Source organism: Sinocyclocheilus anshuiensis, unplaced genomic scaffold, assembly GCF_001515605.1.
Source record: "Sinocyclocheilus anshuiensis isolate Anshui unplaced genomic scaffold, SAMN03320099.WGS_v1.1 scaffold7, whole genome shotgun sequence".
In the NCBI taxonomy this organism is placed as follows: Eukaryota; Metazoa; Chordata; class Actinopteri; order Cypriniformes; family Cyprinidae; genus Sinocyclocheilus; species Sinocyclocheilus anshuiensis.
The window spans coordinates 1,725,341-1,740,584 of NW_015549582.1; the positions used below are offsets into that span (position 1 = coordinate 1,725,341).

At 37.4% G+C, this 15,244-nt stretch overlaps 1 protein-coding gene across 3 annotated transcripts in view; it reads right to left on the bottom strand.

Annotated features, from left to right (window-relative positions):
* Window positions 1–15,244, bottom strand: part of stau2 (staufen double-stranded RNA binding protein 2) — a 163,524-nt gene that overhangs the window by 80,874 nt on the left and 67,406 nt on the right. For all 3 annotated transcript variants that reach the window (XM_016446089.1, XM_016446090.1, XM_016446088.1), the window contains exons 8-11: window positions 14,579–14,791; window positions 9,783–9,920; window positions 6,106–6,237; window positions 4,841–4,898 (exon numbers count right to left, since the gene is read on the bottom strand). In XM_016446089.1, coding sequence (XP_016301575.1) covers window positions 4,841–4,898; window positions 6,106–6,237; window positions 9,783–9,920; window positions 14,579–14,791 — 541 coding nt within the window. The remainder of the gene's footprint in view (window positions 1–4,840; window positions 4,899–6,105; window positions 6,238–9,782; window positions 9,921–14,578; window positions 14,792–15,244) is intronic.

A 15,244-nucleotide genomic window follows, 5' to 3' on the forward strand; every position in this document is an offset into this window, starting at 1 on the left:
CAGGGCTCGCAAAATTTCAAAATCCCTGGTAGCCCTTCGGGCAGGTACTCTTCAGATTTTGGGAGCCCGAAAATGAATTTAACTAGCCCAAATAAATAAATATATATTCTATATATATATATATAAAAAAATATATATATAGAAAATCATATAGGAGTTTAAATGTCAATCAAAAATATTTTCAATACACAAATATCAACAAATATGAAGGAAGGAATTTTATTTCACTATTTACAGGGTATCTGTAGAATTTTAAAAAATTTATTTAAGGCAATTTATGACCCATTTTAAGAGCTGCACGAGTAAAATAAACACAGTATGAGTGGGGTTGGACAATGTCTGTGGAAACATACAGTACTGAGCCATAAAATTACATGATTTACAGTTCAGATACAGGCTTATGTGTTTAGATTTTTAGAAGGCACATTAACTTCTTTCTCATTTACAACTCTGTATTTGCTGCGTAAAAACATGAGTTGATATTTACATTGATCTGACCATAATCACAAAGAAAGGCTTGTTGGAAATGCAAATTCATTCTCCGCCGCAAGGTGGCGCTTTAGGAGCACTTAAATACTGTGGTTTCCCCGGTAACGGCTGTACACAAAGCAGCTCCGCGCTCATAAACGCTGCTTTATCAGGAATTATAGGTAAAATGAAATTAAAATGCCAACGACACGTTTCTGAGGACAGTCGGTTGCCTTCAGATACATTCAAATAAAGACATCCGCACCGTGTTTTGACTTGAAACGTGCAGCGCTTATATTTATTCAATGACATCATTGCCTTTTGAAGTTTATTCAGCCGTATCGCGACTCTTGTCTTTCCGTCCCCAACTGTAAGACCTCTTGAAATTACAGTTAAGACGTTTCTTATACCATTTAACATATTTAAAACTTTTTATGGCCTTAAGTTTGATACAACTCACTTTAGGACTTTAGGAGTTTTTAAGGACCCGTGGGAGATCTGCATTTAGCGCTTATATTTATTCAATGACATCATTGCCTTTTGAAGTTTATTCAGCCGTATCGCGACTCTTGTCTTTCCGTCCCCAACTGTAAGACCTCTTGAAATTACAGTTAAGACGTTTCTTATACCATTTAACATATTTAAAACTTTTTATGGCCTTAAGTTTGATACAACTCACTTTATGAGTTTTTAAGGACCCGCGGGAGATCTGTATTTAAGATAGCCCATCGGGCAGAGTGGTGATACATTTTGGTAGCCCGACTGGAAAACACAATAGCCCCGAGACGTCGGGCAAGCGATTTTGCGAGCCCTGCATTTATGCGGCATAATTTCTATCAAAACAAAACCAGCAAGTCTGACCCTAACTAAGTTCAACAGTTTGTGTACCTGTTTAACAGAGAAAACAGTAACAGTGATCAAGAGTTTGAGATGAAATATGAAGAAATGAATGTAAAAACAAGGTAAATATCATTAGTAACCAGAGTATTATTATTGGTGTAACTTTGTCAAATGATGCCAAAAGTGTGTAAATATTATATATAGTTTTATTTAAGACACATAAAATGCTAGCTACGAAATTAGCTGGCCATCTTATTTAAAAAATGTTTAAAAAGTAATTTCCATCACCATCACTTCCATTATAAAACGCAATTAAAGACATAATTTGAGGTGGGGGTGAAAATGACACTGGTGTAAACGATCAAAAATTTTTTACAATTCTCCTGTGATGCATGTACTGTATATACACTGCTGGACAACTGGTGAGAGTATTTCAGAGTCCACAGGACTGTGGAGTTGAGATAAATCTGTACACTGCAGCGATGGACAAGGTATCATAAATCTGCTTTAGAGAGCCTGGTTCTGTGTTCACAAGGGTGGAAAGGAAAAACTGAGTTTGCAGGTCAGTGACATGTACATCTGCTCTGAATTGAGTTTACACCCCTTAGAGCCGTTGATTCTCTCCCTGGCAGATCTCAGGAACCATAAATTAACCAGCATTATTCTGACATTGTTGAGAAAGTCTGTGAAGTCAATTAGGAGATAGACGGAGTCTAACAACACCAGTGCAATACAGCTGAGCTAGATAATGGATCCTCTCCAAAACAGAGCAAAGGCCAAAAGAAAAAAACAGATGAAGAGAGAGATGGATAATTGTGTTTTAACAGCAAATTTATGCTGCATTAGTGCAGTATTGAAAAGTGAGTCCAAATGGTATAAATTCTGTATAAATTCCGCTTCAGATGCAGCATTTCTGTCGTGCGTAAAAATCAATTCAGCACTGCAACAGAAGCTTAAAGGAATATTCTGGATTCAAGGTAAAGGGATAGTTCACTCAAAAATGAAAATTCTCTCATCACTTTCTCAACCAAGTTGTTTCGAACCTGTATGAATTTCTTTCTTCTGTTGAACATTAAAAAAGATATTTTGAAGAAGTTTTTGGTCCCCATTCACTTTTTTCATACTATGGAAGTCAATGGAGACCAGAAACTGCTTCGTTACTCACATTCTTCAAAATGTCTTCTTTAATGTTCAACAGATGAAAGAAACTGGTTTGGAACAACTTCCGGGTGAGTACATTTTCAGAAAATTTTCATTTTTGGGTGAACTATTCTAATATATATATGTAGAACGCTCCCTCGTTTTCTTAACAAAAAGCAAAAATCAAGGTTAGTCAAAGAGGCCAAATTTTGAAGGACTCAAAATCAAAAATTTGAAGCTTGTAATTTTACAAAAGCACAATTTTACAAAAGTTTAAAGCCTATAAAGACAGACAACAGAGAGCACATATAAGGCAGAAATTATTTTTCAAAAAGTCTGAACGTACAGTACGTCAAGCGGTTCAGGCTGAATTAGCTGTAGAATGGTGGGGAAGAAAATTAACTGCTTGCCACTAGCGCTATAATAAAGGTTTTTCCATCAGCCAAGAGCTTTTGTCAGCGCGTGTGCAAGTTCCAGGAATGTCACTACATAGATAGTTCAAATATGCTCCAACATTAGACCAAGAGTGACCTGATTTAGAGATGATTTAGAAAAGCTGTTGTTTTCATAGATTCATCCAAAACAGTTGTCAAATGGAATGCTTCAAATCAAGTAAGCAACAAAACTGCTTAATTACGCAATGCGGTCATTGAAAACTCACTGAAGAAAGTTGTATGCACAAGGATACTGGTCATTTCACTCTGCATTACCGTTCCTGCAACCTGCATGTCTGATTTAGCATTTGACAATGATTTAAATTGTTTGTTATCATGCGATTTCATATAATCCTCAACTCAAGTGCCATGTATCTGCACATTTCCATACCAGAATTTTTTTTTTTGAAAAAAATTTAATCAGGACCCAATAACGGCAGAGGCCAGGGGTGTAATAATGTCTGCAAGTTCACAACAACAACAACAACTCAGTCTGGCAAGACTGATGCAAAACAAATCTAGATCACTGCCATTATAATCACAAAGCTGTTTACAGAGATGCTCAAATGACAGACACTCTGAGTATGTCTTAATTCTGTTTGTTTTCTCCATCTGTCTAAAATGATTTTATTTACAAATCTCATGTGTGAATTGACTGCTATGATTTTTATTCGCTACACAACTTCTAACCACATCAAAGCAGCTTGTGATTGCATAAGACAGTGATATGAATTACTTTGGATGTTAAAATATATTTTCAAAGCTCATAAACAAAGACAGCGATGTGCTATGTTTGTTTGCAAGAAGGCTGTGCAGGAAAATAGCCAGTTCTCAGTCATTTCCCATCTCTCAAAGTCAGAGCTGAGAATCATGGGCCGATGTTGTGAGAAATTGTCCTTCCTTGAAATCAGGTCTCCGTCAATTTTCAGGTAATAGTTATAACAAGCACACACTAACAACATCAATTTAAAATATGTATAGAATTGCTTACTATATAGTGCATATAAGTGATATGAGAGGACAACAGGGGATAGACTTTTTCACTGGAGGAAGTGTTATAATGGATTAGTGATGGATTTGTTTCCTACAAAAACAGCTTATTATTTGTGGATTATTTTGATTAGTCTCATTCTGATGGCACCCATTTACTGCAGAGGACCCACTGGTGAGCAAGTGATGTACTGCTAAATTTCTCCAGATCGGTTCTGATGAACAAACTCATCTACATCTTGGATGGCCTGATAGCGAGTAAATTTTTTGGCAAATTTTCGTTTCTGGGTGCACTATTCCTCGAATACATAAATCTATAAAATAATTTTAATTTACATTTTCATTTATTACATTTTTCTCCTAATAACTGAAATATCTGGACTTTTAACATTTACATAATTACATTAAAAATGGTTGTTATTACATTTAAGGTAAGTGCATGCATAGTGTATAAGCTATTAGGCTAATCGGGTATCTGTATGCTATACAGACATTAATGGTCATTATAACATAGTTCAATGATTTGCATCATAATGTTATTTTGTAGGAGTTGTAAACAGGTGCTAAAGAGAGTACCCATTAAAAGTTCTTTGACACAATGGGATCATTTGAGGACCTAATTGAGACCTTATTTCTCAGAACTTCAGTCCTAAGAGATCTGCAGAACCCTTAGCCGAGCATGGCATGAAAATGGATATGTTTGTGTGGCTGCAAACCCGTCTGGAAGACCACGGTTGTACCCTGGAAAAGTGTTTGGGTGGTTAATGTGTGAGCGAGTGTGTAATACTGTGGTCTCACAGACCCCCTGGGAAAGCACATAAGTCTGCGTGAATAGGAGGAATTCACAGGCTCTCCACAGAAGCGAGTTTGTGATTGAGCCGACTCGGTTCCTTATTAATCAGTCAGATAGATTAAACGGCCCGGCATCACCTACACTGGGGAACACAGACGGAGAGAAAAACACTTACTGTTGGTCGTTGTTTCAGGAAAAGCAGCCCTTTGTCCATTCCAGCCTTTGTTGTCCATCTGTGGCCAATGTTAAGATAATAGAGGAGCGGGAAGAAATGGAGAGAGAGATACAGAGGGCCGGTTTAGCAAACCCCTTTTTATGCGTGTCAGACAAGTCGCTTTCCCTTGTTTCCATTAGAGAATTAAGGGAGAACTGCTACCAAATTGAGACATCACGACATAAGCGTCACTAACTTGCAAAGACTAAGTAGATGGGAGATTTAAAGATTAAGGTTGTGCGCACTGAAACAGGAAGCAGCGTGATGATACAAACATATACATCCACATACTTGCTCATTAATAGCCCCCCCCCCACTGAATGTGGCGACAAAATGGGATAACTAACTCGATAAATGAAAAACATCTAAGAGAAGTGATACCTACATGTAAAAACACTGAATTAAATGTTGGTGCTACAAAATAATCTCATAAAAATGTTACATTTTTGACAGTATTAATCGGTAAGTCTCAAACATTTTAGCATTTTTTTTCCCTAAAAATGATTTTTTTTGTAAGTCTCAAACAATTTATCATTTTTATCCCTTAAAAGGATAAAAAGTTTTCCTTATTTTTTTTTTTTGCATTTTAGCATTTTTTCCTCCTATAATAACCAGGTCAAAAACAACAAATTAATTTTTGTCATCGTTGTCATCCTAATAAAATTCACTTTTTTGTAGTGGCATAAATGATTAAAAATCTAGATGGATGTTTCTTTTTTAATTTATTTACTTTACTACGACAATTAGTTTGCTAAATGAGAGACATCTAATAGAAATGTTACCAAAATGTAAAAAAATATTTTTTTTTATGACACAATAAAAAAGAAAGTCTGAAACATTTTAGCAAAAAGTTTATTTTTTTCCCTTTTTGGTGGTCTGTTTCAAATATCCAGTTAAAAAAAATAAATTAAAAATAATTATTGCTGTCATAATTGTCATCACAATAATTCAAATAATCACTTTTTAGTAGTAAAATATATAAAGTATAAATGTTTAATTAAATGACTTGTATATTCTTTTTATTTCACTATATATTTACTATATAATTTATTTACTTATATAATTATATTATACTGCTTATTTACATTTTTGTTTTATTATTTGAATTGTGTAAAATGTGTTCTAAAATTATGAACACTGACTAAGACACTAAATATGCAACCTAAGCTTAATAGTTACTAGCAGTTATAGTTTAAAAGTTTCAAAGCAGTTTGATTGAAACTGACCTTTTCCAGAGTGTTCTGTAATGGTGAAGATGCCTTGTAGCCCAGTTGAAGCAGCATGGCCTCAGCTGCATTGCGCTTGGCCACTTTCTTATTGGGACCAGTTCCTGTGGTCACCTCGGTACCTACTTTCACCTGTCAACAAACACACATACAGTGGTAGATGTTTAAAGCTGTCTAGATGTCCACCATTAATGTAAAATTGTAACTGAGTGACAATTAGTAGTACCAATGACTAAATGACAGCTAAATTAAATTAAATTGAATGTTTTTGCCTTTCCTACAGATAAAATAAAAAACAGTATTGTTAATATAATAAGCAACAATAATACATCTGAAGCTGAAAATGGTCTATATAGGCTATGAAACTACTTAAATAATAAAAGAAAAGTCTGAAACTGGAAAGCACAATCAACGCCCAGTCGAAAGTACTATAATGTCAAATAATTTTAAAAGATAAATACATTTTGTTGTCAAACCATCTCTAAACCTAGACAACCATCTTTTCATATTTATTAGGAGCAAAGCAGCAGGTGGGGAGAGATGGTGTGGGCCTGAAAACAGACACGTAGTGATGCCCACAGACCAGAGAGTGAACCATGTGGAAATTTCAGAAGCGACTGGGCAACACAAAAGAAACACACACAAGCAGACTCTAATGCGACAGTGAAAGGAGCATGGAGAATCAGTTAGAGGCTGTGTTACCGCACGCTCAGAGATGCTCGGAGTGCTTTAAAGCGAGGGATTATCGGACGGGAGACAGAGAAGAGAAACTTCTCCAACTTGGATGCTGCTTGATTCTTGTTTATGAGTGTGGGGATAGCGGAATAAGCCTCTGACGGATCATTCAGAATGAGACTCAACATGATTTTTTTTTTATTTACTACAGTGTTCAGTATACTATTTCTGCTGCTGAAAAGTTTCCCTCCCTTTATTCAGCTCTACAATATCCCTTCGACTCTACTCCAATACATCCTGTCCTATTTACACAACTCCATTAACTCTGTACTACTTTACACAAGACTATTTTATTTAACTCTGAGTCTATTCTAATCCACCCTGATTACTCCACTCAAAACAACTCACTATTCTATACCAATCTACTCTATCCAGTCTACCACACTCAACCCATCCTATCCAGTCTACACAACCATTCAACTAAGTACTACTTCATTCAATACTATTTTTTTTAACTCGGATCTGCTCTTATCTATCCAATCTATCTGTTCTATAGAGCTCCAAATCACTCTACTTCATACAACTCTACACTCTATTCAACATATCTAGTCTGCAAAACTCTATTCAACTATGTACTACTCTTCACCAAACTATTTTGATCTGCTCACATCTACCCTATCTATTCTACTGTACTCTATATTCAACCTTACTCTATTCACCTCTACCCTACTCTATACATCTCTATACAACTCTAAACTATGGAAATTTACTTGAATTTGTACAAATTTACTAAATAAATGTACTCTATTTACTCTACTCAATCCATCCTATCTATTCTACCCTACTCTTATTACTTCAACCTTACTCTACATACCTCTAACTTACTCTATACTGTACATCTCTACACCAATCTATACAACTCTAAACTATACAAATGTACTTAAATGTGTACAAATTTACTAAATAAATGTACTCTATTTACTTTACTCAATCCATCCTATCTATTCTACCCTACTCTTATAACTTCAACCTTACTCTATATACCTCCACCCTACTCTATGCATCTCTTCACCACTCTATACAACTCTAAACTGTACAAATTTACTAAATGGATTTACTAAAGGATGATCCTTTCTATTCTAATTCTATTATTTCAACCTTACTCTACATCCCTACACCCTACTCTATACACTTCTACCCTACTCTACACTATACTATACAAATTTACCCTTTCCTGTTAACTCTATTTAATCCATCCTCTCTATTCTACCCTATTCTATAAGCCTTTACTTTGTATAGCTCTACTCTACTCTGTATAGCTCTACACAAGTCTACTCCATACAACTCTATCCTATCTACGCTACTCAATCCATCCTATCTAGTCTACAAAGTTTGGGCGATGTCTACCAAATTGACATCGGATAATGTCTACAGCGAAACATCACAATGGACGATGATATCGGGGGAGGAGGGGGGGGGGTTGATTTTCGTCCGTGTGCAGCCCAATTTTTGTGACTGCGAGCACGGTCCACGTACAACAGTGCAGGCACCAGGTGAATGCTGAGTCAAAGTGAGTCCAGTAGGTGATACTGCGCACGTGTCGAGCTCGTCCGTCCACGCACATCCGCGGATGAGTTTACCTTGAAGTCTGTCAGCCATCGGCGATGGATGATAGCATCGTCTATCGGCCCAACCCTATAGTCTACAAAACTCCATTCATCTATGTACTACTCTGCACCATTTTATTCTATTTAACTCAGATCTGTTTCCATCTACCCTACTTTATACAACTCTATCCAACTTTATCCTGTCTACTCTCTACCATGTTTACTCTACTTCCTGAACTCGCCACTACTCTACACAAATCTATTCTACCATATTTAATTTACCCTTTTAACTCTAATCTATAATACTCTATACTACTATATCTGCTATATGCTACCCTATCTAATCTACTCTATTCCATACAATTCTATACAAATCTACCCTTTTAATACTACTCCATATAACTCTACTCAATTCCAATCTATACTGTTCTATTTAACTCCAATCTATGGCACTCTATACTTTTATACTACACTACTATACTCTACTTGATTCTACTCTATTCTGCTCAAATTTACTGTGCTTCAAACTACTATACTACACAATGTTCAACTAACAAGTGCAAGTCAACTAAGTTGCATGAGTTCTGATCTTTGATCCAAAACTAGAGACCAAAAGCAGATCCAAGTAGGAGGCATTTCAAAACATATGTGGAAATCCAAGGTGATTTAGAGCCAATTCTGCTGGTATTTTTGCGTCTTTGTTCATAGGGACTAAGCACTGCTCTTATGGCTACAGGGGGTTCATTTTTACTGTATGAGGTAAAGTTTTTTCATTGGGCAGCCAGCAGTATAGTTATTGTTGTTTTAATGACCTGTAATAAACCAGTGGACACCAGCCAGTGATGTGATGTGATGTGTGCTAAGAGCAAATGTGTGATGCAGTGAACAATCAGAAAAAAATGGGTTTATTTTTATTTTTACATTTATATCCAAGCGAATAATCAACTTTCATGCAAACCTGGGATTTGCATACCTTCATGCAAGAGGCCAAGGGCATAAATGCACATGCATGTTGAGCTAGGCAGAGGATTTTGCAAGTTGTGTGTTAAAGCTTTGAAATGTGCTTGGGCCTACATAGGAAAATTACTGTTGTCACCTAAATGATCTAAATTAAGACTAATTATCCATTAACTTCTGCAATGAGATGAAATTTCCAAGAGCAGACAGCAAGTGTGTGTGTGCACGTGTCAAAAGAGTCTCTGCCTGACTTTGAAAGAGCTGAAGGTCAGTGGTAATCAGAGCCGGAGGAGGTGACAGTCTTTCTGATTAAGACAGATTGCACAGTGGGAGGTTATCAGTGTTTGTGCAGGACTCATCTGTCCTTCACTCCCCCTCTCAGCCTTAACATTTTTCTTTTACTTTACACCTCCTGATTCCCTCTCTTATTAAATTTACCTGCATGATGAATTCTCTCCGGCGAGGCATTCCTCTCTCTGAAAGCAGCATATATTCGGGCTCCTTCTCCTTTCTGGCCTGTTGAATCTGAGCCAGTCTGCTAATAGGGTTCATGCCCTGTCCATACTCTGGTCCTGTCTGAGAGAGAAATTGAGAACTAAAAAGCAAATGAGAACAAGGATGAGAGATACAGATAAAGCAGTAGAGGGACAGATGGATGGCTGGTTAATGTTCTCGTCAGTAACCCTTGTCAGGAGAATGACAAAAGAGTGAATGAGCGTGTGTGAATGAGTGACTGACTAAGTGAGAGAATAAATTTGGATTGGGTCTGTCAAACTCCAAAATTACAAAGATTTTCAATGAATATGACATTAATTTCAATCTGTTTATCACAACAAAACAAAAACAAAAAACTATGGTATGGCTCCAGAACATTTAGAATATATGTGTGTGTGTGTGTGTACAGTGGAGATCTAAATTAGAGAACAACCAACACTTTCCTAAAATTCAAGGTCATTGCTTAATTTTATTTGAAGTTATTCTAACAGGAGTAGAAGGGCAGTTTTTTAAGTTTATTTCATAAATATTTCGGCAGCATTCCTCCAATTTTCACTGAGATTGCAAAATGGCGCCCTGCTCTTAGGTGACTGAAAGCCTGTGACAGGAGGTTGTCCATATGAAGGCTTCAGAAGGGTTCATATTTTTTTCAAGTGAACGCTCGAAATACATTATTTAGGTAACAATTTACAATAATTAACTAACACTTTAATACATTAACATTAACTAATCGAACCTTATTTTAAAGTGTTAGGCTACAATTATTTGTTATTAAAGCATATATATATATATATATATATATGTGTGTGTTCACAGAAACACAGTTAAATTAAACAGAAAAGCAAGCAGCTGTGCATGATTTGGCGTGGCAGCCAATACAAATAATAACCGTTTTCTTACCTAAATCCTGCCTTTGGACCAGGCTCTGTTGCAGAATCACATCTGTGCTTCTGAAATGATTATCTTTTTCTATATAGTGTAGTAGCTGCTATCTCTGTGTCATACGTGGCCGCTTGTGAAGCATGAAAAACAAAAGTTTTATTTAAATTCTGAATATATTATCGTATACAGCATGCAAAGAGTGCTCCCTTTAAATGTATTAAAAACTGTCACCCATTCATCACGATCCAACAAAGTTAAAAAAAAAAAAAAAAAAAAAACTGTTTTAATGTCTTTGTTAGAAAGAAGTTACACGCATGATAGAACTCAGCACTGGACAAAAAACGGTGACTGGAGCAGTGAGTGCGTGGATTCCAGCCTAAACACCTCTGATTGGCCATTGCGCTTTAGAAATCAACAAACATGTTTGTGATTGGCTACATTGCTCACCGCTGCGAAAATGCATTGTAGAATAATTTAACGCTCTCCAAAGCAGAAGGGCAGATACACTGGATTGTATGCCAAATCTATTTCATTATGCTATTATTACGAAGAAAACACATCCTAGACCAGGAGTTATGGGCAGCTTTTCCATCTAAAGGCAAACACTGGATTGTATGCCAAATCTATTTCATTATGCTATTATTACGAAGAAAACACATCCTAGACCAGGAGTTATGGGCAGCTTTTCCATCTAAAAGCAATCAGAAGCAACAGCATGCAGTTGTATGAGTAAGACTATAATACACGCTAAACTCAAGTCCGACCGTCCCCCTCGGTCCGAAGGGGGGCACAGGGATGTCCATGGGGGGGCCAAGCCCCCCCAGCCCCCCCTCTGGTGCCGGGCCTGGACCAAGCCTCACATCAGCAGAAAGAATCAAAAGGCTAGGCTCATCTTTGCTGAGGAGCATGTTGTGTGGAGAAAGGAGAACTGGTCCAAAGTTCACTTTAGTGATGAGAGCAAGTTTAATTTATTTGGGTCAGGTGGGAAACATTTTGTTTGGCATCAAACTGGGGAAAGACTGAAACCCAAGTGCATAAAGAAGTCAGTGAAAGGTGTAGGAGGAAGTGTCATGGTTTGGTGGATGTTTTCTGCAGCAGGAATTGGGCCTCTTCTACAGCTACATGGCAGGGTGAATGCAAATGTTTATCAGAATCTCCTTCAGCAACATGCGGTTCCTTCCCTGCAAGCATCTCCCAAATCAGCCTGCAATTTTCATGCAAGATAATGCCCCCGTCACACTGCAAAACTAGTAAAGCAGTTCCTTGAAGTCAAGAACACTGAAATAATGAAATGGCCGGCCCAGAGTCCTTATTTAAACCTGACTGAAAATCTCTGGAAAATCCTTGGCGACAAAGTTGTGGCTAAGAAACCCACTACAGTTACCGAACTATGGAAGAGACTGGAAGAAGAGTGGACCAAGATCACACCAGCGCAGTGTGAGAAACTAGTGATATCCTGCGGCCGCAGATGTGCTGAAGTAACTCAAAATAAGGGCCTGTACACTTCCTACTAATTTCTGACAGCTGTAACCCTCCAATATTTTAGTTGTAATCTTCTTTCGTGCTACAGTTGTTACTGTTCTCTAATTCTGATCACTGTGTTTTCCACAAAATAAAGTTTTTTTTTTTAAATGCCTTGGTTATTTTGTCAAACATGTAAGTGGATAAGTGGTATACCACAGCTAATATTCCTTCAAATTTTGAGCGACGAAGATTAACAATATTTTAGAGAAAATCATGTATTTATAGATTGTTCTCTAATTTTGGTCTCCACTGTGTGTGTGTGTGTGTGTGTGTATATATACATATATATATATACCCCTCCCCACTCACAACTACTGCTTCTGTCTCTTTTTTCTTGAAAAGAATTGCGTTTATTTAGACGCAGAACGTCTTTACGACCATATCAAACAGGAGACTTTCAGACGCGCACTCTTCACCTCAGTGCCAGGCTTTAGTCAAACGAGCGCGGAAAAGGTACAGGTGACGAGGGAACATCAGTAGAATGATAGTGAACTGCGGTTAGATGAGACATCGTCAGGCCATATGTCAGCAAAAACTATTTTTACAATCATGTCATTATACTGTGCTCGTAGCATGTGCTCTTCAATTGCACACACAAATGCGGCGGCGAATGCTGTAGCCTGTATCAATTCATATTAAAGTGTAAATGAAACTATGAGCATGCAATGTCGTAGTTATGTCGTCAGTTAGGTCATGAAGTTACCAAAAAGGCGATTAAAGCTGCCTTAAAACGGTGCATGTATGTAAGTATCTGTTATATACGAGTCACATTTAAGAACCTGTCTCTGAAATGCAGTGGTTTTCAAAACTGTCCTGCAGCACCCCAGCACCTTCATCTAACACACCCGATTCAACTCGTCAGCTCATTAGTAGAGACTCTAAGACCTGAAGCATGCTAGAAAAAGTAAAGAGTTGTGAGAAAATACGATGCGTGTCAGATCCGTGTCAGGTTCAGCTGTGGCAGCTCTTAAAGCAGCCAAAATAACCTAATAACCCAGCTGTCTGTTAATCAAAGAACAAAAGAAAAAAAGAGGAAATCAATAACTTTTGCAACTTTAAGGATTCATCTATATTTAATTTAGAATTTAGTGTTTGATAATTGTATTGAATTTCTGTATATTCCTACTTGCTGAAGGGCGCAGGTAGCTAAATATGACATTTATTATAATGGGTTTATGTGAAGATTGTTTTAAGTTCACTTAAATTAGAAGTTGTTATTTTTTTTAATCTAATAAATATTAAAATTTATAGCTCTCAATTAAGCAAAGGCAACACAACTGTTTTCAACATTGATAATAAGAAATGTTTCTTAAGCACCAAATCAGCATATTAGAATGATTTCTGAAGGATCATGTGACACAAAACTGGAGTAATGGCTGCTGAAAATTCAGCTTTGTGATTTCAGGAATAAATTACATTTAAAATATATTCAAATAGAAAACTGTTGTTTTAAATTGTGTAGGATTTCTACCCATAACAGACACTGATATGCATGGAATCAACCAGCATGAGATCTAAACTAATCACCCCAGCACATGATTCCAATATTCTGGGTCGGTTGTGTAGTGCGAGACGCGCTGACGTCTCACTGACAACCCAGCTCACATGCGAATGCTGTGTACGTCACGATAGTAACAGTCGTAACCCGGAAGTCGAAGCAACCCTTTTCCGGGGTAACTTTCAGCCCGCCAGCGCCATTTTGAGCTATTTGTAAACAGATAGCCAAGCTAAGCTATTAGCATTGAAGGCTAGTGGTTAGCACGTAGCATTTTGTGGTCTCAAAGACAAAATGTGTTGCAGTGTGTGAAGTGTTGAAGTGACTTGCTCAGTTACATCTGAACTTTATCTTTCGCTATTTTGCCCGCTGGCGCGCCAATCATTCGGTCTTGGTCTGCCGCTGACAGCGCTTTGCGTTTCTACTATTGTAGGATATGTTGTGACTCTGACACTTGCCTTCCTCCTCCACAAGCGAGCGAACGCCGTTCAAGGTAAGAATATTCAATTGTAATAATCACAATATTACTTTATTTTTTAACTTAAAAAATTATATTGACAAGAGAAATTGAGCCATATGCAATCACTGGTTGTTGGTACAGTAGCTTTTAGAATTTACATAAGGACAAAAACACAGCCTTTATTTTGGCAATTTCTTTTGATGCTGCTAGTAGCACAGAAATTACACAGTTTACATTTAGACTTCCCAAAATACATCCCATAATAATGCATAGAATTCTAGTGAACTAAAACATTGATGTAATATTCCAGTAACAGCCACCACTCTGGAATCTTAAGGAAGTAGCACTACTATTGGATCTGCTCCTAAGTCAACCCACCTTTAATACGGTCTTGGGCCGCTTCTTGTAATGCACTTTGGGTTTCTCCACAACAGGAAGGACTGGCAGTTTCTTCAGTTCCTGTAGGATGGAAAGGGCCGCTCTCTTTTTGGAGAGTTTCTTGCTATTCCCCTCACCCTCGGCTGAGAACTCTCCCACCGTCACACATGTGAGGAAGCTCTTCATGTGTGGGGGTCCGCTCTCTTTCAGCACCTGAGGGGCATGAAATGAACATGTTACACAAGAGAACACACATGCATGCAGAAGTGGGAACAGCAGTCATTCCAGTCACGCTCCCATTCTTTCTGCCACTTAGGCCATGTTTGCTGCATGCTTTCTTCCTTCTGCCCTTTACCACCTTCTTTCTCGACGATGGAAATGGGAATACTGCTAATTAGACTCACTACACTCAAACTGTCCGTTTTAACAACCGGATCAATAACTCATATGGGGAAAGAGAGCACTGGAACTTGCGAGACTGCACCTGGTTATTAAACACACACACACACTGAGTATGAATATGTGAATATGAATATACATGAATATGCATATGCATAAATCATAGCACAGTTCAAGCATATTAATGCAGCATTTTAAAGGAACACGCCATTATTTTTGAAAATAGGCTCATTTTCCAACTCCCCTAGAGTTAAACAGTTGAGTTTT